The sequence below is a fragment of the Eucyclogobius newberryi genome, unplaced genomic scaffold (genome assembly GCF_026437365.1).
Source record: "Eucyclogobius newberryi isolate DKJ021-1_F unplaced genomic scaffold, fEucNew1.0.hap1 SCAF_4, whole genome shotgun sequence".
NCBI lineage: Eukaryota > Metazoa > Chordata > Actinopteri > Gobiiformes > Gobiidae > Eucyclogobius > Eucyclogobius newberryi.
This window is the reverse complement of record NW_027316056.1, coordinates 27,675,941-27,699,703: the sequence shown is the minus strand read 5'-3', so window position 1 is coordinate 27,699,703 and position 23,763 is coordinate 27,675,941. Positions and strand designations below refer to the sequence as shown.

Sequence of the window (23,763 nt, the reverse complement as noted above, 5' to 3'; positions counted from 1 at the left end):
AACAAACTCGAAAAAGCATATCATGCCATAACTCTATATGTATAACTAAGCTCTCACTCATTAAAGCCTGTATATCTAAGTTGTTTGTCCAATACGTAGTGCGTAAATATCTGGTCCAATAGCCTGACAAATGCTGCCATCTTGTGGTCTTTTCCCATATAATAGATCCATGTCTTTCCCCCACGTGAATGTGTGTCACGTGACTGAAGTTCCGGACCACATGACACTGCCATTCAAAATAACCCAAACTAAAGGAAGTAGGACTGTTTTTCTCTGCTTGACATGTACAAGAAGCATATCACGGTCCAGGGCACATTCGGCTGGACAAAAGAGGAGTCATCATCATGTTAAACGGAGGAAACCTGCTTCTGCTGCTGCTTCTTGTGGCTGGAGCTTCAGTAAGTACACATTTATTACTTTCTCATTTCTCCTCAAAACAATGTGATTCTCTTGCACTAGAATCTGTGAGCCAATATGATACACATGCTCTTATAATTAATCATTAAACTGCAAATAAACATTCAGAATCACATTAAAGGTTCAGTATATTTTCTGGTGGTGGGAGGCTGACAAGGCAAACCTGTTTGACAAACTTCACATTATGACAATCATTTTGAAAAAGTGAACATAGACACTGTGATTATGTCACCTGACTCAGTCACCTGATGTCAGCCGTGTGCCAGATAAAGCTGTCAAACATAGTGCACATAGTGTACTGTCTATAAATGATATAATATAGTACCTGTGATGATGTGTCCTGCAGTGTGGAGCCCCCAGGACGTTCTCTGTGGATTACCAGAAGGATTGTTTTCGGAAAGATGGGGAACCCTTTCGATTCATATCAGGAAGCATCCATTACACCAGAATTCCCAGAGTTTACTGGAAAGACCGGCTGCTCAAGATGTACATGGCTGGTCTGAATGCAATCCAGACGTAGGTTGACAAAATACACCCCAAAAAATAGGACACTTTAAAATAAAAACACTGTTAATAGTCTTACTACAGAGTCTGCATAATCTAGACTTCTGGTCTACAAACCACTTCTGGTTTGTAGACCAGAAGTGGTTTGTAGACTCTAGGTTGTAGACTCTAGGTCTACAAACTATGTAACTTAACTCCTTTTTCCCTTTATCATGCAGTTGCAAAGTCTGACTCATTGTAAACTCTTTGTTAATAATGAATTAAGTATTTGTTCTTATGTTTATTTAAAGCTAATTTAATGTAGTTATCATAAAGTGGGACCAAAAATACATTAGAAAATAAAAAGCTGTCAGAAAATGTTGAGTCACACAGATGTTTGGGGCGTTTCCATCTTGCATGTCGCCGCCCAAAATAAAAATGCTTAACAATTAATTGTACTGGAAAAGTAAGCACAGCCTATTGGACCCAAATAAACTGTGATGATGCCAATCCACGCCACAATCCCATAACCCCATGACAACGTATGAATTAAGCTCACTGTCCCAAAAGTACTGGCCTGTTGAGAGAAGTGAAATGTGTATGTTTTGTATGCTCTGTCATGATTTGATTATTCGCCACTTTAAAGATATATTCCTTGGAACTACCATGAGGAGTCTCGTGGTCAGTACAGCTTCAGTGGAGAGCGAGATCTGCTGCACTTTCTCCAGCTGGCACAGGACGTGGGACTACTCGTCATCCTTCGCCCTGGACCCTACATATGTGCAGAGTGGGAAATGGTGAGAAATACCATACTATGTTCTTTAATGTCTTTATAATCTGGATAGTCCAATGTTATTTCTAAAAGTGGCAGCATTCTTTTTCAATGTTTGTTTCATTTTTAGGGTGGACTACCCGCCTGGCTTCTCAACAAGAAGAATATCGTGTTGCGTTCATCAGATAAAGGTGAGAAAATTAAATTGCGTGACTCTGACTTAATTTTATTTCTCGTTTTATATCAGGGATGTCACGATTATTAGGTTAGTCGATAATCGTGATTATTCAGGGCACAATATAATCGTAAGAACCAAAAAAACATAATTGTGACAATTTTAGAAGTAAAATCAAGTATTTTTTGTTCAATATAGCGTACAAAATATAGACTTATTATGTTAATTACTTTTTTATCTTGCTGTTTTTGTCACATTTAACTTAATTTTGTCTTTCAGAAAGTTAAATTACGTAAGGCTAGTCACAAACTTGAGGGACAGTGACATGTTAGACAATGGAAATTAAAGAAAATTAAAGATTTCACTGTTGTTTTGTCTCAATAATTGTGAATAATTGTTAAATCGTGATGTTTTTTCTCACAATAATCCTATAACTAACATTTTGTATCTTGACATCCCCATTTTATATTATTTTATTCACGTCTATTTCAGATTACTTATCGGCGGTTGATGAGTGGATGGGGAAACTGTTGCCGATGATAAAACCCTTTCTTTATGAAAACGGGGGCCCTATCATTACCGTCCAGGTGGGCTTCACTGAGTAAAAAACGCACGTCTTTTACACACATCGCATTTATGAACGTGGATCTTCTCCAAGGTGGAAAACGAATACGGCAGTTACTTCACCTGCGACTACAACTACATGAGGCACCTGACGCAGTTGTTCCGGTCGCACCTGGGGGAGCAGGTGGTGCTCTTTACCACGGATGGAGGCAGCGTCGGTTTCCTCAAGTGCGGCTCCATTCAAGGGCTCTACGCCACTGTGGACTTTGGCCCGGGCAAGTTTGTGTTACTTCTCGTGAATCAGCAAATACACTTGAGTTTGTTTTTTTATGTAATTGTATGCGTGACGTGGAAGAGGATTGTGTTGCACTCGTTTTAACTTTGTATTTTGATTCCGCAGGATCAAATGTAACGGCTGCTTTCGAGGCACAACGACATGCTGAACCTCACGGACCTTTGGTAAATGATTGTTTTAGCCTCAATTTCTTGACATACGCAGTTGTATAAAGACAATATGTTGTTTCTAACCCTCCTGATCGTGTCTATAAAAACACAGGAGATGATAGATGAAAAACATATATACAATCAACAGCCTCAAGCCCAGATGATTAACCTTTTACCATACAAAACTAGTTGCTGAACAAGTATGGCCGGTTTTTGTCTCTTTTCAAGGTGAATTCTGAGTTCTACACTGGCTGGCTGGATCATTGGGGCTCTCGTCACTCTGTTGTAAACACGAATGCCGTGATCAAGTGCCTGAATGAAATGCTTCTAAAAGGCGCAAACGTCAACATGTGAGTTCACAGAAAAAGCCCTTTTGTCTTCTCCACGCACATGTTCAGTGCTGTTTATAGTTAAAAAAACGAAATAATTAATCACTTTCTGTAATTGGCAGGTATATGTTCATTGGGGGAACAAATTTTGGATACTGGAATGGTAGCCCCGTATTTTCTAAAACGAAAATTATGACCCTCAAAATGTAAATCTAACTTTGAATCAAACGTCTCAGGCGCCAATGAACCGTACAGTCCTCAGCCCACGAGCTACGACTACGACGCGCCACTGACAGAAGCGGGGGACCTCACGGACAAGTACTTTGCCATCCAAAATGTCATCAAAATGGTATGTAGTTACTGTGAAAAGTACACGATTAGTCGGCTCCTACGGTAAGAAGAACTTCCCTTTTTGATTTGGAACAGTTTCGCAAAATACCAGAGGGCCCGATTCCACCGACAACGCCAAAGTTTTCCTATGGGACGGTGACATTACAAAAGGTAATGTAAGTGATAGGGATATTTTAACTGTCCTTAACTGCTTGATTTAAAACAATTGACTTTAATTTAGCTGGAGACGGTGTCAGAGGCCCTCGAGAAACTTTCTTACTCCGGTCCTGTCAAAAGCATTTATCCCCTGACCTTCACAGATCTAAACCAGGTAACAGTTTTATGTATGATATTTATATTTAATGGATAGAGAAAACCGACAAAAACGGCGAGGAATTGAACATAAAAAACGCATTTAGGCAGTTGTAAACTCTATTCACATCACAATCCCCAACAAACCAGTTTAAACATTTCAACATCAAACATTTATGTCTTTTATTCAAGTGCATATTTTATGATTGTCTAATTTTGACTTCATTTGGTGTATTTATATCTGTTGTACATATAAATGATCGAGAAGGTATTTAAGGAGAAAACGTTGAAAAATTAGAAAATGACAGGAAGTGACTAGTTTATGCATAATTTACACAAATAAACAATTTTTGACCCTCTAAACATCAAATCCACAAAATAAAGTTGCTCTCATATATTTTTATTTGCCGGGGGGGTGTGATGTCATCAATTACAAACTACTAAAAAAACGTGCTATTCTGGGATAACATTTCTATACATTTTAGCAAAATTCTAAATATATTTATCTTAACGGCATTTTAGACCTGTCAGAGGCACTTAAATTATTTGTATTGTTTCGCAGGCTCTTGGATATGTACTCTACAGGACCATACTTCCCTTTAACTGCAGCACTCCCACTCCACTGTCCTCGCCACTAAACGGGGTCCACGACAGAGCCTATGTGTCTGTGGATGGGGTGAGCCCGAGCTTTTCTTTGTTTACCTTTGCTGTTATCACATTATTATCATAGTTTCATTACTTATTAAACTCCCAGGTGGCTGCAGGAATTCTTGAGAGATTCAAAAGCATAACGATGAATGTCACGGGCAAAGCTGGTAGTCAGGTGGACGTACTGGTCGAAAACATGGGCCGAATCAACTATGGAAGAGGGATCAATGACTACAAGGTTATTTCTACCTCAACGCGACACGCTTTATCGCTTTTAGTTTTTAAAGAAACATATATAGTTACATTTTCCTCTTTTTCTTCCAGGGCTTAGTGTCTAATATGACTCTGGGAGCGAAGGTGCTGACTGACTGGACCATGTACAGTCTCAGTATCGATCAAGCAGTGAGTCAGGGTCTCCTTGGGAAGTCCATGTCCTCAAACCCACCTCAGCCTCCCAAACTGTCTCTTCCAACCTTCTATGGAGGCAGCTTTGTTATTCCCGATGGCATCCCAGACCTGCCCCAAGATTCTTACATTAAACTAACCAAATGGACAAAGGCAAGTCATTCCGTACTATTAGGTTTCTATAACGATTATGTTAAATAAATCTCTTTTCCGTCTGTTCAGGGTCAAATTTGGATTAATGGCTTCAACTTGGGCCGATACTGGCCAGCCCGTGGACCTCAGCTGACACTTTTCGTACCCAGTAGCATCCTCAGCACTGCTGTTCCCAACAACATCACTGTGTTGGAGCTCGAGGCGGCTCCATGCAGCGACGGGCCGTGCACTGTGGAGTTCACTCGCACGCCCATCATAAACGCCACGCTGCCACACAGCCTCAAGCCAACCAGCAGACTCTTTTCAAAGGAGGATTTATTATGAAAAGGGAATCAAACCACACAGTTATGAAAACACTTTTAATTAGTCAATGAATATTTTGCCTTTTTAGTAATTTACAAATTACTCTCTGACTCTGACAATGTCACAGTGTTCTCTATTTTTACAAGGAATTTACATTATTGTGTACTTTATTTGACTGCACTGTAAAGAATGAAGGCTTTTGTGAAGCCAGAATAAATTATTGTCTGTTGACTTTTTGACCGTGCTGTTGTTTTTGGAGGTGTTTCCCACTTTCCCCACACTATGCCAGCCACCTGGTTATGGCGCTCCATGAATGCTTTCCCTGCCAGCATCTTACACCACGCAGTTATTTGCTGGATTGTTTCAGGGGCCCCTTTGCACATCCTGCACCTTGGGTCTTGTCTGGTGCGTCCGAGTTCCCTCCTCTTTGGGGTGAAAACATTCCTGTACATTTAATGGCGGATCTTCATTCCTTTTAGTCTTAAACTATTGAGAACCAGCATCAGAACCATAAAACAACCGCTCATTTTCACAGCTTTATGAAATCACCACCAACAGACAATTAAGAGTTGTTAAGTGTTTTTTAAAAAAGGAAATAGCGTTAGCAGCAGTTAGTAGCATTCGTGAACAAAAGGCTCCACACAATGGCCGTAATTTCGAGATACAAACTCATTAATCCATTTAGTTGCATCTTGACAATAAATCATGTAAATCAACCAGACTCTACTTGTTTGATCAAGTGTATTGAGTTCATTCATGTTCGTTAGTAATAAACAGCAGTTAGCCTCCTCACTGTAGCTTGTGATAAATGAACCCACAGACATTCAGTTATAGTTTTATACTTTGTCCCTCAACCAATAAACTGCAAAGTAGACATCAAACAGTTCATTTAACTATATGAATTGTAGCATATTAAATACAAAACACTGCCAAAAATAACATATGACTGGAGAAAGCTGCACGGCGTATATACATATATACATTTATACATATTTATTTATTTTCATTAAACAAATCATGACAGACATGTGTATACAAAACAGGGGGCAGGGCTCGTTAGACTAATCACTCAACATGGTAAATTAATATGTACAAAAAACATAAAACAACAAAAACTGCAAAATGTAGGTATTTCCTTAAGTTTGTGTATAGAATTATGCTTGGCCCTTGAGTTTTCTAGTTTGTAAAAGTAAGATGACATTTGTTCCCCTTCTTCCAACCATTTTTGCCTGGACGCCCTCTGCTTTTCCTTCATATATGTTGTCCAGCTTCTTTTGCAGTTGGATCAATTTTACTTTATCATCATTAGAGTAAGTTTCGGGTGAAACTGAAGTTAGGGCTGTTATCTGGAAAATAAGGAGTTCTTCTGATTTGCGTCTTGATTTATAGTAGTAACTACCTGTAACAAAGAGCCAGTTTGACTCCAGTTTGACTGCCTTCAAAACACCCTTTGGTGTGATGTCCTTTGGCCTGCAGGGGCCCCTGACACATTTCAGAGGCTCATGGACCATGTGCTCAGGGATGTGTCCCAGTTCTCAGCAGCCGACCTGGATGACATGGTGGTCAGTCCTGGGAGGAACATGTCCACCACCTCCAAGAGGCACTGCAGAGAACACTTCCTAAACTCACTTTAATCATAATTTAATCACTCACTGCACTGTTCACTTTCTGCACTTCATATGTAAACTCAACTGTACATTTGTGTACATATTAAGCCTATTTTTAATTTGTATTCTTATGTTTTATCTGATATTCATTCATTTTCTACTACTTTTCCCCTTTCGGGGTCGCGGGTGACTGGAGCCTATCCCAGTGACTTTGGGCCTTAGGCGGGGTACACCCTGGACAGTGGCCAACTCAGAGACATAGACATTACAGACAAACATTCACTCTCACATTCATTCACTAGAGCCAATTTAGAATTCCCAATTTTGCCTAACACATGCATGTCTTTGGACAGTGGGAGGAAGCTGGAGAACCCGGAGAGAACCCACGGTATCACGGGGATACCAGTTGTTTCTTAAAATGTCAGGGGGCGTAGAAATGTTGTCAAGCACAAAGCTTTATTTTTATTTATCAAACAGCTAAATGTTGATTTTGCCTTTTTACAAGAAATGCATTCAGTAACACAAGATACTAACTTTTGGAAAAACCAAGGGGGCGATACAATTTGGTGTTGGATCCAGCACTCAGCAGGAGTATCTATAATTCTTAGTCCGATATTGACACACTTTTAGAATTGGTGGACAGTAAACTTGCTTTGCTCACATTGCAATTCCCCAAAGCATATTTGATTATTGATGGTGACTGAAATTGGTAACTCTAAATTGGCCCTAGTGAATGAATGTGAGAGTGAATGTTTGTCTGTAATGTCTATGTCTCTATGTTAACCCTGCGACAAGTTGGTCCAGGGTGTTTCCTGCCTAAGGCCCAAAGTCACTGGGATAGGCTCCAGTCACCCGCGACCCCTGATGGAAACAAGTGGTAGAAAATTAATGAATAAATAAAGAGAAAGGGTAAAAGGGGAGAATTTTTTTTTTATAATATAATAATCATTTCTAAAAAAAACTGACCATTTTCGAATTTTTACTTTATTTGGTGTTATTAAACCTGTTGTACAGTCACACTATTGATACTCCCTCATAGTCAACGTTTATGCAGAATTTACACACAAAAAAAACAAAAAAATATTTGACTCTCTAAACATGAACAAAACAAAACAGAACAAAGGTGCTCTCATATAGTTTTATTGGTCAAATATTTATTCTGTACATTACATGAGTTTTTGCCCAGTGTTTGCAGGGTAATGATTGTGTGTTGTCATCAATTACAACCATGTTCTCTGAATGTTCTCTCTTTAATTCCCTCTAACGTCAGTAGTACCTGCTCTTACCTGTGGGTGGCAGCATTGCGCTTTCCTGCGTAAATCCTGCCGGAAATCATTCAAAGAAAGAAAATAGAGGAAACAGCGAAGGCCCGTGGAGCCGAAAGTGAAAACTGCTGCACTTTATCACTGAAAACAGGTAAATATTCATCTACGGTTTATTAAACACAACCAAAGCTACGACAGAATAGTATACTCTCTGCGCACGTGCGATTGTGACAATTACATAGCTTTTTTCCTTACACTATAAACACGAGTGTCGCTTTAAGTTTGCTCACACGTTGACGCAACGTAAGATATTCTATTTCGTATTGAAAACTCTCGCATACAGCAGTGTTTGTTGGCTCAATCCAAGAGTTTATCAGTATGTGTTCAATACAACACAAACACGCCCTATGCAAACGCTGTGGGAGCAGAAGCTAACAAACATCTGTGTTGTGTCTCTGCTCTTCAGGAGGACATTGCACTGTTACTGCGGGACAATAACAATGGGACCACATGAGCTGGAGTGATGCTCGATAGCACCACTCACACGGTTCGTAACCAGGTATAAAACTGTCCTGTTAAAGCGCAGACCATGGTGGATAATCGTTACGCCACGGCGCTGGTGATCGGCTCCGTGCTGAGTCTGCTGGCCGCGGTGTATCTGTCTGTGGCGGCGGGGACGCAGCACTGGTACCAGTTCAACAGCCCACCCATCAAACGCGAGGGGAGGAACGTGTCCGAGCTCAAGGAAGACTTCGGGGACTTCGACGAGAAGAGCTACAGTGACACTATGTACCGGCTGAACGGGACCCTGGGCCTGTGGTGGAGGTGCATCCGGGTTCCCAGGCTGTCCCTCTGGTACAAAGAGCCAGGTACTGACACACGACCACTCTGTCACTCCAATCGGGACTATTTACTGCTCTAAATAACTGATTGTTCTACCAAAACGCTGACTTGCATGTGCAACAGAGATACATTTATAGTTTGGCTGGTCCATGAAGGCAAGATGAAGATGCAATGCTTAGATCTGCATTTATAGTTGCTGTTGTACGTCAATTGCAGATCCCAAACTGGAGACTCACTGTGTGAGCTTCACGCTTCAACAGCAGTTTTCCTCAAAGTACAAACATCCTGGCAACCACAACAGTGAGGAGGATCTTCTAAGAACATGTGAGAGACTTAATGCCTGTTACTGGGGTGTGTATTAAATCACCTTTACTATGCACTTCAGATGAATAATGTAATCTTACTCCTCTCCAGACCTGTGGAGGTGCCAGTTTCTCCTGCCCTTGGTGTCCCTGGCGTTGGTGTTTCTTAGTGGTCTGGTTGGAGTGTGTGCCTGCCTGTGCCGAAGTTTCACCCCGACTCTGGGGGTTGGAGTCCTCCACCTTCTGGCAGGTACAAGGAATTTCAATCTTTCCACCTGTATTTTTATTTCAATTAACTGATAAGTCTTTGTATTGTGAATGTGTGTTTTTATGTAGGATCAGGTCACTTTATTTATACCCGTCGGTAGAATTGTTTGCTTTGGCTTTCATACCACACATAATAAAATAAAAACAAACGTAAGGTCATAGATGAAAAACAATTAAAAAGTAACCTAGTGTTGATTTAAAGATCTTGAAAAGAGCCCAAAACTCAACTTTTACAGTCGGCACAAAAAGGATCACACAGATGAACAATCAAGGTGAAAGTTATGGCTTATTCAGCAAACGGCTGCTGAGATGAAGCTGTTTTTGAAGTGCTTTGTTTTACATCTTGACACCAGGAACTTTTGCCCTGAGAGAAGCTGTGAATCATTGCACATCAGTAACTAAGGCCCAGGCCAAGCGTTGGGTCTGCCTGGAGTTCGGAGACTCAGAATGCAGCTCCGATCACTTTACAGGACAATTTTTTTTGGGAAAGGCGATTCTAATTGTTTTCTTTTTTTGATAGAAAGACCATTGAAACCAAACAAAATGGCAAAATAGATTCAATAGAAGCTCGGTCATAAAGAGTCATAATGGTCTTGTCAATGTTAGTAATGACGGTACAAACTGTAAACCGTACAATCTCTGGTTGACATCAATAATCGTGTCCTTAGACTCCTCACATCATTTACCACAAGTCATTTACAACAGGACCATGATCATTTTCATTACTTTAGAGGACGATAGACCTGTTGCTATAGATACGTCGCCACTTTTTAGAGAACAAAATGAAAAGAAGAGGAGAGAAGATGCACTTTTGTGGTGCCCCTGTGGAAGTGTATAGATTGCCTGATAAAAGTCCATTAACACTGATACTTTTCACTTGTGGTGCTAAAATCCAACCAACTAACCCAGGATCAAGGTTAAAATGATCTAAAAGACAGTTTGCCAAAATATGGGGTTGTGGCAAGTTCACAAAGAGTAGATGGGCGTGTTTCACTGGGAAAAAGTCATTTAAGTTAAAGTTTTTGGAGCCCTGGATTTGGGAATGGGACAATCACTGCCTAGGGCTGAGCAAAATGGAAAAAAAAGATCAACACTTTGTTCCCTCATATTGATCGGTATTTCCAAAAACAAAGTAAAAATGGCTTTTAGTAATGATTTCATGGACAAACTATACAGACTTGATCTGTGTCATTTTCACGAATAATTTAAAAATAATTTGTGTTGCAACACTGAAATTTCCACATTGTGGTACAAAAAGGTCATCTTATCTTATTTACAGTTCTCCTCCAAAGTCTGGCCTCTGCTCAAAACCACGTTTTTGCTGACAGAGGATCAACTGTGGACTCTTGATTCAAAAAATAACAGAAGATTTCATATGACTCAATCTTTTGATCCCTTGATTTACGGCCCGGCCCTCCCACTTGTGGCTCCGCCCTCCCACTTGTGGCTCCGCCCTCCCACTTGTGGAACATGGTGTTCCTCTAAAGTATGTGAAAGAACTGATGCGCACAACAGTAGAAAGGTGAATGCTTAGTGCAAGTCAGCTGGAATTTTGGGAGTGCCGTTAGTTTTAGTCTGCTCTTTTTAGTTAACAGGGCATGTCTTAAACTGGTTTCAGCCCTAATTCACAGATGAACTTTCATCACAAACATCTCAACATACATATTTAGATCCGTCATGTGTTTCTAATAAAAATCTTCTTCTCTTGGCACATAATCTATTGTTAAATTAGTTGTTGTTTATTTCAACCATCTATTCTAGTTGTTTCAGCCATATTACTCAAATATAGTATTTTTGTCTTTATAGAAAAGGAGATGTGGCACTGCTGTACCATTTGTGTTATCTATATCAGCCATACACAATACACCTTTCATATTCTGAGTATTACGTTTCAGGTTTGTGCACCCTGGGCGCTGTGTGCTGCTTCCTGGCCGGCGTCGACCTCCTCCGCCAGTTTAGCCCCCCCCCAGAGGGAGTGGACGGGACACTAGGCTGGTCCCTTTACCTCGCTCTCATCTCCTTCCCTCTGCAGATGATGGCTGCTGCTTTGTTTCTGTGGGCAGCGAGAAGTCACCGCAAAAACTACACTCGCATGACCGCGTACAGAGTGGCCTAGTACTTTAAACCAACTCCACTGACTTCCTTGTCAACAGCAAATGGAAAAATCACACGTAAACGCATTGGGTTTTCCAACACATTCATAGCCAGAACGAGATCTTGTGTGTTTTTTTTATTACTCCATCTTTTTTCTCTAATTGTAGATTTTTATTTGGGTGTGTGGGGCCTTTTGTGTTGCCTTTGTTGTATTGTTAAGCTGCTCACCACATTGTCCTTATTTTGCTGCACACTGTTCAAGTTTAACGTTCTTTAACTTGATAAATTATTTGTGTTTATTTAATATATTAGCATGCCTTTTTAACTGCATTGTTTTGCCAACTGTGGTACTCGGTCTTCTGTGGTAATTGATGACTTAAATATTGGTAGGTCTTAAACACAGCCACCTGTTTCTAGTTTTGATAGAGTAATAATATGAATACAATTGTAATGCACTGTTGGCGTTCTAGATTAATGCTACGTAAGCTGCTCTTTTCTCACCAGGTATCTACATGTGATAATTTAAAGTAGACAATGATACATTCCTGGTTATTAACTGCAAGTCGAAGCTATTTCTTTTTAAATTCAACTCTAATGCCTTCAAAACAAGAGAGAAATAGTCGCCAAAACAAACCATTTCAAGCTTTTTTTGCCTGAGCTGGAATATACTTTTTGCTTGACTTACTTTGTATCCAGAATATTTCTGTGTAGCATTTAATGGTAAAAATGCTTTTGTGATCATTTTGTTCTTCATCATAAATGTGTGCTGTCTTTTGTCTGAAACCAAAGCACATTTGAATTCCATATTAATAAAACATCTTAAAATTATTCTGTGATTTATTCATATGTCATTTACGTGTCATTTCACACCAACAAAATGGCACCGTCTATGATATAAAATTGGTCATCTCAATGAAATCTCGTGCCTTTTTGATTGAGCAGCGTGCCGTTTGCATAGTTCTGATCATTGCGTGCATCAGCATCTTTCAAGAGAGTTAATTTTCGTCTTTCTTCATGCTTATTGGTGGAAGAGTTACTGTTGGTCTTTTGGCCAAGTGAAAGGCAATCTTCTTCTCATAATATGCACATTCATTGATAAAGAATGGGTAAAGTTCCTCTCCTTCGTAATTCACCGTGTCGCCAGTGAATGACATAAAAATGGGGTCGCCGTGCTGCAGGAGCTTGAAGTCGTTGTCCTGGAGAAACAAAACCAAGTGTCACTCAAACAGACTCCAGTAATGTAAATGATAAATATGATGTAAAATGCACTCCGCACTCGAGGGATCTGCACTGAACTGTCAAGTGGATTCTTTACATTTATTTTATTCTGTAAAATCAACTTGAATGAACTTTTAACATTCCTGTTTTCACCTACCCCCATCCCCGCCTACACCCCGCACTTGGTTGCAATTACTTGATAAATGAAGACTTGGGAGCGATACGAGTTGGGTTCTAAACTGTCACACGACCACTTTTCAAAAATAAAAACGTGCGCGTGACAATTTACTGCTCGTTACGGGGGAAATGCCGCGGCGAAGAGGCGGGGACAAAATGGCAAAGGATGATCTAATTATGTTATTGCTGTTATGTATCCACATTTTCTCACAGCCTCATCCCATAATGGATTAAATTCATTATTTGCATCAGAATTATACAAACAATACCCATAATGACAACTTGAAAGAAGGTTGTTAGAATTCTTAGCAAATCTATTAAAAAAATATTTAAAAAGCAAACTATTCAAGGCGTTTGCCATGACACAAAATTGAGCTCAGGCACATCGTTTTTCCACTGATCATTGTTAAGATGCAACAACTTGATTAAAGTCAGTCTCGGCTAAATTCAGTGGATTGGCCATGATTTGGAAAAGCACACACCGGTCTATGTGAGGTCTATGTGTGGTCCATGTGTGGTCTATGTGTGGTCCATGTGTGGTCTATGTGAGGTCTATGTGAGCTCTATGTGTGGTCTATGTGTGGTCTGTGTGGTCTATGTGAGGTCTATGTGTGGTCTATGTGTGGTCTATGTGTGGTCTGTGTGGTCTATGTGAGGTCTATGTGAGGTCTATGTGAGGTCTATGTGAGGTCTATGTGAGGTCTATGTGTGGTCTGTGTGGTCTATGTGAGGTCTATGTGTGGTCTATGTGAGGTCTATGTGAGGTCTATGTGTGGTCCATGTGTGGTCTATGTGAGGTCTATGTGTGGTCTATGTGTGGTCCATGTGTGGTCTATGTGAGGTCTATGTGAGCTCTATGTGTGGTCTATGTGTGGTCTGTGTGGTCTATGTGAGGTCTATGTGTGGTCTATGTGAGGTCCATGTGTGGTCTATGTGAGATCTATGTGTGGTCCATGTGTGGTCTATGTGAGGTCTATGTGAGGTCTATGTGTGGTCCATGTGAGGTCTATGTGAGCTCTATGTGTGGTCCATGTGAGGTCTATGTGAGCTCTATGTGTGGTCTATGTGAGGTCTATGTGAGTTCTATGTGAGGTCCATGTGAGCTCTATGTGTGGTCTGTGTGGTCTATGTGAGGTCTATGTGAGCTCTATGTGTGGTCTGTGTGTGGTCCATATGAGGTCCATGTGAGGTCCATGTGTGGTCTATGTGAGGTCCATGTGAGTTCTATGTGAGGTCCATGTGAGTTCTATGTGAGGTCCATGTGTGGTCCATGTGTGGTCTATGTGTGGTCCATGTGAGCTCTATGTGAGGTCTATGTGAGGTCTATGTGTGGTCCATGTGAGGTCTCTGTGAGGTCTATGTGAGGTCTCTGTGAGGTCTATGTGAGGTCCATGTGTGGTCTATGTGAGGTCTATGTGAGGTCTGTGAGGTCTATGTGAGTTCTATGTGTGGTCCATGTGAGGTCTCTGTGAGGTCTATGTGAGGTCCATGTGTGGTCTATGTGAGGTCTATGTGAGGTCTGTGAGGTCTATGTGAGTTCTATGTGAGGTCCATGTGTGGTCCATGTGTGGTCTATGTGTGGTCCATGTGAGGTCTATGTGTGGTCTATGTGAGGTCTATGTGAGCTCTATGTGAGGTCTATGTGAGGTCTGTGTGGTCTATGTGAGGTCTATGTGAGGTCTATGTGTGGTCCATATGTGGTCCATGTGAGGTCTATGGGTGGTCCATGTGTGGTCCATGTGAGTTCTATGATTGGTCTATGTGAGTTCTATGTGAGGTCTATGTGAGTTCTATGTGAGTTCTATGTGAGGTCCATGTGTGGTCTATGTGAGGTCTCTGTGAGGTCTATGTGAGGTCCATGTGAGGTCTGTGAGGTCTATGTGAGGTCTATGTGTGGTCTATGTGAGGTCCATGTGAGGTCTATGTGAGGTCTATGTGTGGTCTATGTGAGGTCCATGTGAGGTCTATGTGAGTTCTATGTGAGGTCTCTGTGAGGTCTATGTGAGGTCCATGTGAGGTCTGTGAGGTCTATGTGAGTTCCATGTGTGGTCCATGTGTGGTCTATGTGTGGTCTATGTGTGGTCTATGTGAGGTCTATGTGAGGTCTATGTGTGGTCTGTGAGGTCTATGTGAGGTCTGTGAGGTCTATGTGAGGTCTATGTGAGGTCTATGTGAGGTCTGTGAGGTCTATGTGAGTTCTATGTGTGGTCTATGTGAGGTCCATGTGTGGTCTATGTGAGGTCCATGTGTGGTCCATGTGAGGTCCATGTGTGGTCTATGTGAGCTCTATGTGTGGTCTATGTGAGGTCCATGTGTGGTCTATGTGAGGTCCATGTGTGGTCTATGTGAGGTCCATGTGTGGTCTGTGTGAGGTCCATGTGAGGTCTATGTGAGTTCTATGTGAGGTCTATGTGAGTTCTATGTGAGGTCTATGTGTGGTCCATGTGTGGTCCATGTGTGGTCTATGTGAGGTCCATGTGTGGTCTATGTGAGGTCCATGTGAGGTCTATGTGAGTTCTGTGTGGTCCATGTGAGTTCTGTGTGGTCCATGTGAGGTCTATGTGAGTTCTATGTGAGGTCTATGTGAGTTCTATGTGAGGTCTATGTGTGGTCTATGTGAGGTCCATGTGAGGTCTATGTGAGGTCTATGTGTGGTCTATGTGAGGTCCATGTGAGGTCTATGTGAGTTCTATGTGAGGTCTCTGTGAGGTCTATGTGAGGTCCATGTGAGGTCTGTGAGGTCTATGTGAGTTCCATGTGTGGTCCATGTGTGGTCTATGTGTGGTCTGTGAGGTCTATGTGAGGTCTGTGAGGTCTATGTGAGGTCTATGTGAGGTCTATGTGAGGTCTGTGAGGTCTATGTGAGTTCTATGTGTGGTCTATGTGAGGTCCATGTGTGGTCTATGTGAGGTCCATGTGTGGTCCATGTGAGGTCCATGTGTGGTCTATGTGAGCTCTATGTGTGGTCTATGTGAGGTCCATGTGTGGTCTATGTGAGGTCCATGTGTGGTCTATGTGAGGTCCATGTGTGGTCTGTGTGAGGTCCATGTGAGGTCCATGTGTGGTCTATGTGAGGTCCATGTGTGGTCTGTGTGAGGTCCATGTGAGGTCTATGTGAGTTCTATGTGAGGTCTATGTGAGTTCTATGTGAGGTCTATGTGTGGTCCATGTGTGGTCCATGTGTGGTCTATGTGAGGTCCATGTGTGGTCTATGTGAGGTCCATGTGAGGTCTATGTGAGTTCTGTGTGGTCCATGTGAGTTCTGTGTGGTCCATGTGAGGTCTATGTGAGTTCTATGTGAGGTCTATGTGAGTTCTATGTGAGGTCTATGTGAGTTCTATGTGAGGTCTATGTGTGGTCCATGTGAGTTCTATGTGTGGTCCATTTGAGTTCTATGTGAGTTCTATGTGAGGTCCATGTGTGGTCTATGTGAGGTCCATGTGAGGTCTATGTGTGGTCTATGTGTGGTCTATGTGAGGTCCATGTGTGGTCTATGTGAGGTCCATGTGAGGTCTATGTGTGGTCTATGTGTGGTCTATGTGAGTTCTATGTGTGGTCCATGTGAGTTATGTGTGGTCCATGTGAGTTCTATGTGTGGTCCATGTGAGTTCTATGTGTGGTCCATGTGAGGTCTATGTGAGGTCTTTGTGAGGTCCATGTGTGGTCTATGTGAGGTCCATGTGAGGTCTATGTGAGTTCTATGTGTGGTCCATGTGAGTTCTATGTGTGGTCCATTTGAGTTCTATGTGTGGTCTATGTGAGTTCTATGTGAGGTCCATGTGAGGTCCATGTGTGGTCCATGTGAGTTCTATGTGTGGTCCATGTGAGTTCTATGTGTGGTCCATGTGAGGTCTATGTGAGGTCTATGTGAGGTCTTTGTGAGGTCAATGTGAGGTCCATCTGTGGTCTATGTGAGGTCCATGTGTGGTCTATGTGAGGTCCATGTGAGTTCTATGTGTGGTCCATGTGAGTTCTATGTGTGGTCCATGTGAGTTCTATGTGTGGTCTATGTGAGTTCTATGTGTGGTCTATGTGAGTTCTATGTGTGGTCTATGTGAGTTCTATGTGTGGTCCATGTGAGTTCTATGTGTGGTCCATGTGAGTTCTATGTGTGGTCCATGTGAGTTCTATGTGTGGTCTATGTGAGTTCTATGTGTGGTCCATGTGAGTTCTATGTGTGGTCCATGTGAGTTCTATGTGTGGTCCATGTGAGTTCTATGTGTGGTCTATGTGAGTTCTATGTGTGGTCTATGTGAGTTCTATGTGTGGTCTATGTGAGTTCTATGTGTGGTCCATGTGAGGTCTATATGCGTTCAAATACTAATACTGCAGCATTAACATACAAGTAAAGTATTTAAAAAACATACAATGTGTTTCCCTCCATATATTTTTTAAGTGGGAACCTGCCAAATCACAGCCAGTTCAAACTCTTCCTCACTGTGTGTCTCCTTTAACGGGCAGATAGCTGACCTGTAGCTCGGGGTGAACGGCAGCCACAAGTTGACCAGTCTCGGGGTCTCGGGGGTAGTCCACGCTCTTCTCGTGCCCAAACACCTCCATGTCGCCTCCTTCAAATGATGCGCCTGGCAACAAACGTCAACCGTTACAGGCTCGGATCGGCACGTCATCAAAACATAATGCGACAAAGGTCCTGACCTGCATTAAATCGGTTGATCCATTCTAAAGTGTGATCCACCGCCTCTTTCATCATGTTGTAAATGTCCGCCCTGAGCACTCCGTGTGGCTGAGGGCCAACTTCGATGGCTAGAGTCAAGTAAAGGCGGTTAAAAGTTTGGGACTTCCCCATAGCGGCCATTTTAAAAGGGGCACGCGATATATAAAAACCAACACGACTGCATCCTTTTCTACGGCATAATGAGCTATGAATACTTTGATTCTTTAGATTATAACGGCAAACTAAGGTACACGACAAAGCTATCATTTCTTGGTCAGTCAACAGAGCGATGTCCTAACAGAACGCAGGTTTTTGGCATTTTGGCCTCATATTTCCTGGATTTCGTATGTAGTATACGTGCTGTTGTGCCCCTTTCAAAATGGCGGACTCGGTTGCCACTGCACAAGTTCCCGGATGTTGGAACGCATATATACACAGACATTACTGTAACTTCACTTACAAAAGCCGTGTTTTGCCACGGAATCTACAGAATATGCCTCCGATTTGGAAACGTCGAGGTGGATCACTCTTGTAGGAGCAGAAGGCATCTTGCTCTAAAGAGGAAATGATAAATGAAATATGGCATGTGGTTTTCTCAGCTTTTAGGCACGTTTGTTTGTAGAGCACAAAGGAAAATGCTCCACACAACAGGAAAAAAAATGCATTAAAATCGCAAAGACGTGACAGAAATCACACAACTGTTTGAGAAAAAAAAGAGAAGAATGCAAATCGAATCTGTTCAGTCGTATGCGCAGCTAAACTATGAACATGTTTAATCATTGTAGGTGTAATGTAATCATTCTGCTCTCATATAAGGCACACAAATGCACGCTTAATGAGGAAGCAAGACAGCATTTAACAACACTGTCTGGAGTAGGGCTTCCACCGTTTCAAATGTTGCTGTTCCGGTTATTGTCAGAAGAAACATCACAATTCAACGATCATCGACGATTAATCATCACCAAAAACAGCAAAATATTTTTAAAAATTCTCATTCGTCTCTAGTTTATGAAAGCAAACTGTTTGAATGAGCCATTAACGTGAATGCCAGCTAGAGATAAACACCCTTTTCACTTAGATTGACTTAATTATAAGGTAAGATGTGTAAAATGGTCACAGTTATTATTTTTTAGTTTTTGGGCTGAGCTGTAAATCAAAATGTAGGTTATATTGTGAATATTGTTTGAAGGTATATGGAAAATGAAGTGTATTGTTTACAGTAAAATAATGCTGCAAAAATGTATGTTGTAAACCTATAAAGGGTATAAAGTGATATTGCTGCACTTTTGTGATAACATTTTCAGACATTTCACATTTGTTTGATAGTTAAACCTCACCTAAGACATGTTTTATTGCATTTCTGTTTAATTTACATAATATTCTATCTGAGGATATCGGGATACACCTTTCCTTTTCCCCCAAACAATTGCTTGCTTGTTTGGTACCTGCACATATTTGGCGATGTGGAGGGAGATCAAGTCGATGGAGTCAATGATGAAGCACAGGCCCATGTTGGAGGTCGTGTTGTGCAGGTCACACAGCAGGTCCACAGCCCGCTCACTGCCTTTGGGGCCGAGCAGAGCGTTCAGCTCATGCGCTCTCCTCAGTTCAGAGGGTGAGGCGTCTGTGAGGGCCGCACTGCAACACCACCGTTTCAACACTACATCCGAAATGTCATGTGCCTGATTTAAATAAGTTTTAACAAGAAATAATGAGATAACTACAGATTTCAAAATGCCAATTTTCAATATAGTTTCCTCAAATATTAAATAAGATATTTGTATTTTTTGTTCTAATATGTTAACAAAATGAAGAATATTTGGGACATGTGAATTTTTCAAATTTATATGTCCCAAATATGTGCACATTTTTTAAATATAAGTTAGATAAGTTAAAGTAAATTACACGTTATTGCCCCACAGAGGGAAATTTCATTGATTTCTTTATTTGTGAAACTCGTAGAGTACATGCAACAGAAATATATATATATATATATGTATATACAAAAACATTAAACAATACCCAAAAGGTGTATAAGCAAAAGCTTAAAGCACCTACTCTCATCCCACTGTCCTTGAACCAGCTGCTGTTGAACAAATAAAATAGTTGTGTTTAAATGTTTAAAAAATCCAATACCCTGTTGTCTATTCCCCAAAAATACAATAGATGGAACATAAATAGTATTATTTTTAAGGGAAAAAAATAATTGTAACATTTTCTATTACATTAAATATTTTTTGACACCATGAAATTTATGCCCAAACATTTAGTTTTTGGCATCTGCCGCAAATCTGGACCTTCCCAACAACAGCAAACAACTTCACACACATTTCAAGATGCTCAGTGTCGTACACAAACACACGCACACACACGCACACACACGCAAACACACACACACACACGCACACACACGCAAATGCACACACACACACACACACACAGACAAACACACGCAAACACACGCACACACGCAAACACACGCACACACACACACGCAAACACACGCAAACACACACACACACACACAAACACACGCACAAACGCACACACGCAAACACACGCAAACACACACACACACGCAAACACACGCACACACACACAAACGCACACACGCAAACACACACACACGCACGCAAACACACGCACACACACACGCAAATACACGCACACACACACGCAAACACACGCACACACATGCAAACACACAAACACATGCACACACACACGCACACACACACAAACACACACACACAAACGCACACACGCAAACACACACACACGCACACAGACACGCAAACACACGCACACACACACGCAAACACACGCACACACACGCAAACACACGCACACACATGCAAACACACAAACACACGCACACACACACGCAAACACACGCACACACACACGCAAACACACGCACACACATGCAAACACACAAACACATGCACACACACACACACACACACACACGCACACACACACAATCACACGCATGTGTGTAAGCCTGTCTGTATGTGAGTACATGCATTTGCAAGTGTGCGTAGGTATGTTTATACCACCCACACTATAGCATGCTTTTGTCTTGGACATGCAGAGTAAATAAACAACACAAAATAAACAGAAACATGCAATACAGAAGAAAATGTAGGCAGACATTGTAAAATGAGTGCAATCAACAAAAAGCCTTGATCTAAGTCTCTCAACACTTGTCAAGAGAACAGTTAGAGAGTTATAGAGTTATAGAGTTATAGAGTTAGAGAGTTAGAGAGTTAGAGAGTTAGAGCGTTAGAGCGTGAGCTGGATGCACAGCTGCAGACCTCCCCCTGAACACGACATGAGGCAAATCTAGAATGTGTCACTTATATAAGAAAGGAGAATGTCTTACAATGAAAAAGTTAAGATTTTTCTCTATTCACCTGCAGTGTCTCGTCTTAAGTCAAGATTTTGTGCAATTTTTCTTACCTCAATAAGGCATCTGTAAAACATCGATTGAGGTCTTTGTCCATGTATCTCCTGCAGGCATGAATGGCTGGAGGATTGTTCAACACGGAGCTGATGGAGAGCGAGCCCACCTGAGCGACGTTGTGCCTCTGCATTTCTTGCACTAAGTATACTCCGGACAACTCATTTCCATGTGTGCCACCGCTGATCACAACACGGGAGAAAGGCGGGAAGGAGATATGGTCCATCTAGAGCGGGGAAAAATAAACTTAGCTGATGTGACAAGGTACAGTAAGTTTTTCATTTGATGTTTGAAGGTCACAGACAAATGCAGAAAGAGATTCAGTCATCAACTGCAAAGAATTATTAGTCAGCACGAAATCCCTGTTTATTTTAAACCAGGCGACACTTTAAGGCAAAAACTGGTTCACCCTAAAGACAAGATGCAACACAAAAACAGAGCAATGTAATTTATTCAATCCAATGCAGTGAGGAACATTGTAAAGAGCGGTACATAGGTGAGACTAAACAGCCACTTCACAAGAGGCTTTATCAGGACAGAAGACATGTAAATTCAGGACTTCAGGGCGCCATGCACCTTCATCTTAAAGCCACAAACCACTCTATCAAAGACAGTGAGGTGAAGATTAAGCAGGAGAAGATATGGTTTGACAGAGGAGTCAAGGAGGCATTTTTTGTTAAAAAAGAGAAGCCATCTTTAAACACAAATGGAGATTTAAGGTTCAACCTACCGGTCGTGTATAATAGTGTGCTGAAGCCAAGGAGCGGGAGACGCCCACTGATGAGTACATGCTAATTAGCGTACAATAGGATGTTGATAGCCCATTGCAGGACAGTTAGCATACAAAGATTAGTCCGGTGGGCAGACAGATTGAGAATGACCCTTGGATGAGAGTCCAAGGGTCATTCTCAGTCAGTGTCCAGTTATAGTCATCTGACAACAACTGAATCTTTTTCTACAAAGGAGCTTGCCTGACCAACCAGTCCCTCCTACATTCAGTCTATCAATAAGTGTTGTGACTGGCTGATCAGGCAATAATGGGACACTCCTGGACGAATGAGGGGCACCCACAAGTTAAAATGTAGCAACAACTAACCCATTTCTATCAATAAGGTACTAATCAGTTTAACATACAGAAGAACAGATATGTGTGGAGGTAACACTGGTGTTTGGTGAGTTATTACAGACATCTCCTGCAAACACCAGCAGTTAGGCACTTTGGCCATTTTCAAACACTTACTAGGACTATTAATCATTGTTATGACTACAGAGAGCATTAAGACAAACAGATACAAATCCTGATGCCACGTCAACTTCTTTCAGTTGTTTAAGGCACATCTTCTTTTCCTTTTTCTTTTTAACAAACTTTGTGGTCTGATGTATCCATGGTAAAAACAATAATCATTATTCAATCAATAATTCCCAGTGAGTTTGTATAAAACTAATATTAGTATAGGTTTAAAGGAAGAGAGCGTGTTACTATGTTATCGTAACCTTGAGCTGGTCCCATTTCAAGCAGAAACTGATTCAACTTTAACACTGCTAAACAGCAAGAGCCAACAATGAAATCCACAACACACTTATGCCCTGCAAAAACATCTCAACTGGCATTAGAGGAAGAGTGTGAAACATGAACTCTTCAGAGGAAACTCATTCTATTTTATAAACAGACCATTTGCTTCAACAAGACTTGAAAGTGTGACTCTTACCTCTGTGTAAAGCGCTCTGAACTGCAGCAAACTTTGACCCTAAAAACGTAACAGGAAACAAAATAACAACCTGAGGGGCAGAGCCAAAGCTCCTCACTGACCCGAGTGAAAACTGCCCGCTCTGAATCATATGCTCTTCCCTTCAACAACTTGAACTCCTGTTAAAGTTTGGGAGCTCAAATTTCAACTTGTTTTTCAAGCTGTGCCACAAGGAGCCGTCCTTGCACCGCCTGCGAATGAAGGGACCAAAAAGTATTAACATCTGAAGTTAAAGCTTTGAAAGAACAATAGGTGTGGATCCTATAGACGCACTAGAGTTTCAGGTTAACAACGAGAAGCGTGAATTGTTAAAAGCACAAAAAGTCTTGGTACTTGCCATGGGCACACTGCACTTTTTCATGCTAATTTTTTCACTCAGATGTCACCCAATTTACTTACAGTGCGTTAAGCTCCAGTTCCTGTAGACCCAATCCCTTCAATCCTGTCCATGTGTTCCGCTTTGCACGGTCAAACTCTGTCTGGGGGTAAAAGGGGAGCTCTTGCCTGATGCCTGAAATGTCCAACCTGTTTTGTGTAGCAATTGTACAGGGTCTTCATATTTGGAGGCAAAATAGGCAAGGCAAGGCAAGTTTATTTGTAGAGCACATTTCATACACAAGGCAACTCAAAGTGCTTCACACAGCAGGAAAAATGCATTAAAATCACAAAGAAATTACAGAAACAGAAATACAATAAAATTAACTAAATTAAAAAATATCAATCCAACTGATTGTCTAAACTAATAAAATCACAAACAAAAGAGAAGAGT

General features: G+C 41.4%; 3 protein-coding genes across 4 annotated transcripts; 2 read left to right on the top strand and 1 right to left on the bottom strand.

Annotated features, from left to right (window-relative positions):
* Positions 1 to 284: 284 nt before the first annotated feature.
* Positions 285 to 5,403, top strand: glb1 (galactosidase, beta 1; the record flags this gene model as incomplete). Its single annotated transcript, XM_072463932.1, has 16 exons — positions 285 to 398; positions 764 to 933; positions 1,547 to 1,697; positions 1,803 to 1,863; positions 2,340 to 2,434; positions 2,506 to 2,686; positions 2,812 to 2,870; positions 3,084 to 3,205; positions 3,307 to 3,347; positions 3,421 to 3,533; positions 3,611 to 3,685; positions 3,756 to 3,845; positions 4,389 to 4,502; positions 4,581 to 4,712; positions 4,799 to 5,032; positions 5,102 to 5,403. Coding segments are annotated over 16 exons (2,007 nt in total), but the record flags the coding sequence as incomplete, so codon positions are not given.
* Positions 5,404 to 8,673: 3,270 nt separating this feature from the next.
* On the top strand, positions 8,674 to 12,538 carry LOC140377814 (claudin domain-containing protein 1-like). Its single transcript, XM_072463398.1, has 4 exons — positions 8,674 to 9,076; positions 9,267 to 9,374; positions 9,465 to 9,602; positions 11,515 to 12,538. The coding sequence occupies exons 1-4, from the start codon at positions 8,797 to 8,799 to the stop codon at positions 11,733 to 11,735; spliced, it is 747 nt and encodes a 248-aa protein (XP_072319499.1). The 5' UTR covers positions 8,674 to 8,796; the 3' UTR covers positions 11,736 to 12,538.
* A 65-nt stretch (positions 12,539 to 12,603) lies between these two features.
* Positions 12,604 to 23,444, bottom strand: LOC140377838 (N-acyl-aromatic-L-amino acid amidohydrolase (carboxylate-forming) B-like). Of its 2 annotated transcripts, none has more exons than XM_072463445.1 (7): positions 23,394 to 23,444; positions 21,246 to 21,472; positions 19,229 to 19,421; positions 18,244 to 18,337; positions 17,765 to 17,872; positions 17,579 to 17,691; positions 12,604 to 12,909 (listed from the first exon to the last, which is right to left on the bottom strand). In XM_072463445.1, exons 2-7 carry the CDS (start codon positions 21,470 to 21,472, stop codon positions 12,709 to 12,711), a joined length of 936 nt encoding a protein of 311 aa, XP_072319546.1. In that variant the 5' UTR covers positions 23,394 to 23,444; the 3' UTR covers positions 12,604 to 12,708. The 2 variants fall into 2 exon arrangements, with proteins under 2 accessions (XP_072319546.1, XP_072319545.1); XM_072463444.1 differs by lacking the exon at positions 23,394 to 23,444 and adding an exon at positions 22,956 to 23,082.
* Between the last annotated feature and the right edge of the window lie 319 nt (positions 23,445 to 23,763).

Bases quoted from the DNA above. Each gene is read 5' to 3' on its own strand.
- LOC140377814 (XM_072463398.1), top strand. From the start codon at position 8,797: ATGGTGGATAATCGTTACGCCACGGCGCTGGTGATCGGCTCCGTGCTG. The intron at 9,375-9,464 runs GTGAGAGACTTA...ACTCCTCTCCAG, and splicing joins GGAGGATCTTCTAAGAACAT to ACCTGTGGAGGTGCCAGTTT. The intron at 9,603-11,514 runs GTACAAGGAATT...ATTACGTTTCAG, and splicing joins AGTCCTCCACCTTCTGGCAG to GTTTGTGCACCCTGGGCGCT.
- LOC140377838 (XM_072463445.1), bottom strand. From the start codon at position 21,472: ATGGACCATATCTCCTTCCCGCCTTTCTCCCGTGTTGTGATCAGCGGT. The intron at 19,422-21,245 runs GTAAGAAAAATT...GTGGTGTTGCAG, and splicing joins TTTACAGATGCCTTATTGAG to TGCGGCCCTCACAGACGCCT. The intron at 12,910-17,578 runs GTCAGCTATCTG...TTGTTTCTCCAG, and splicing joins CCGTTCACCCCGAGCTACAG to GACAACGACTTCAAGCTCCT.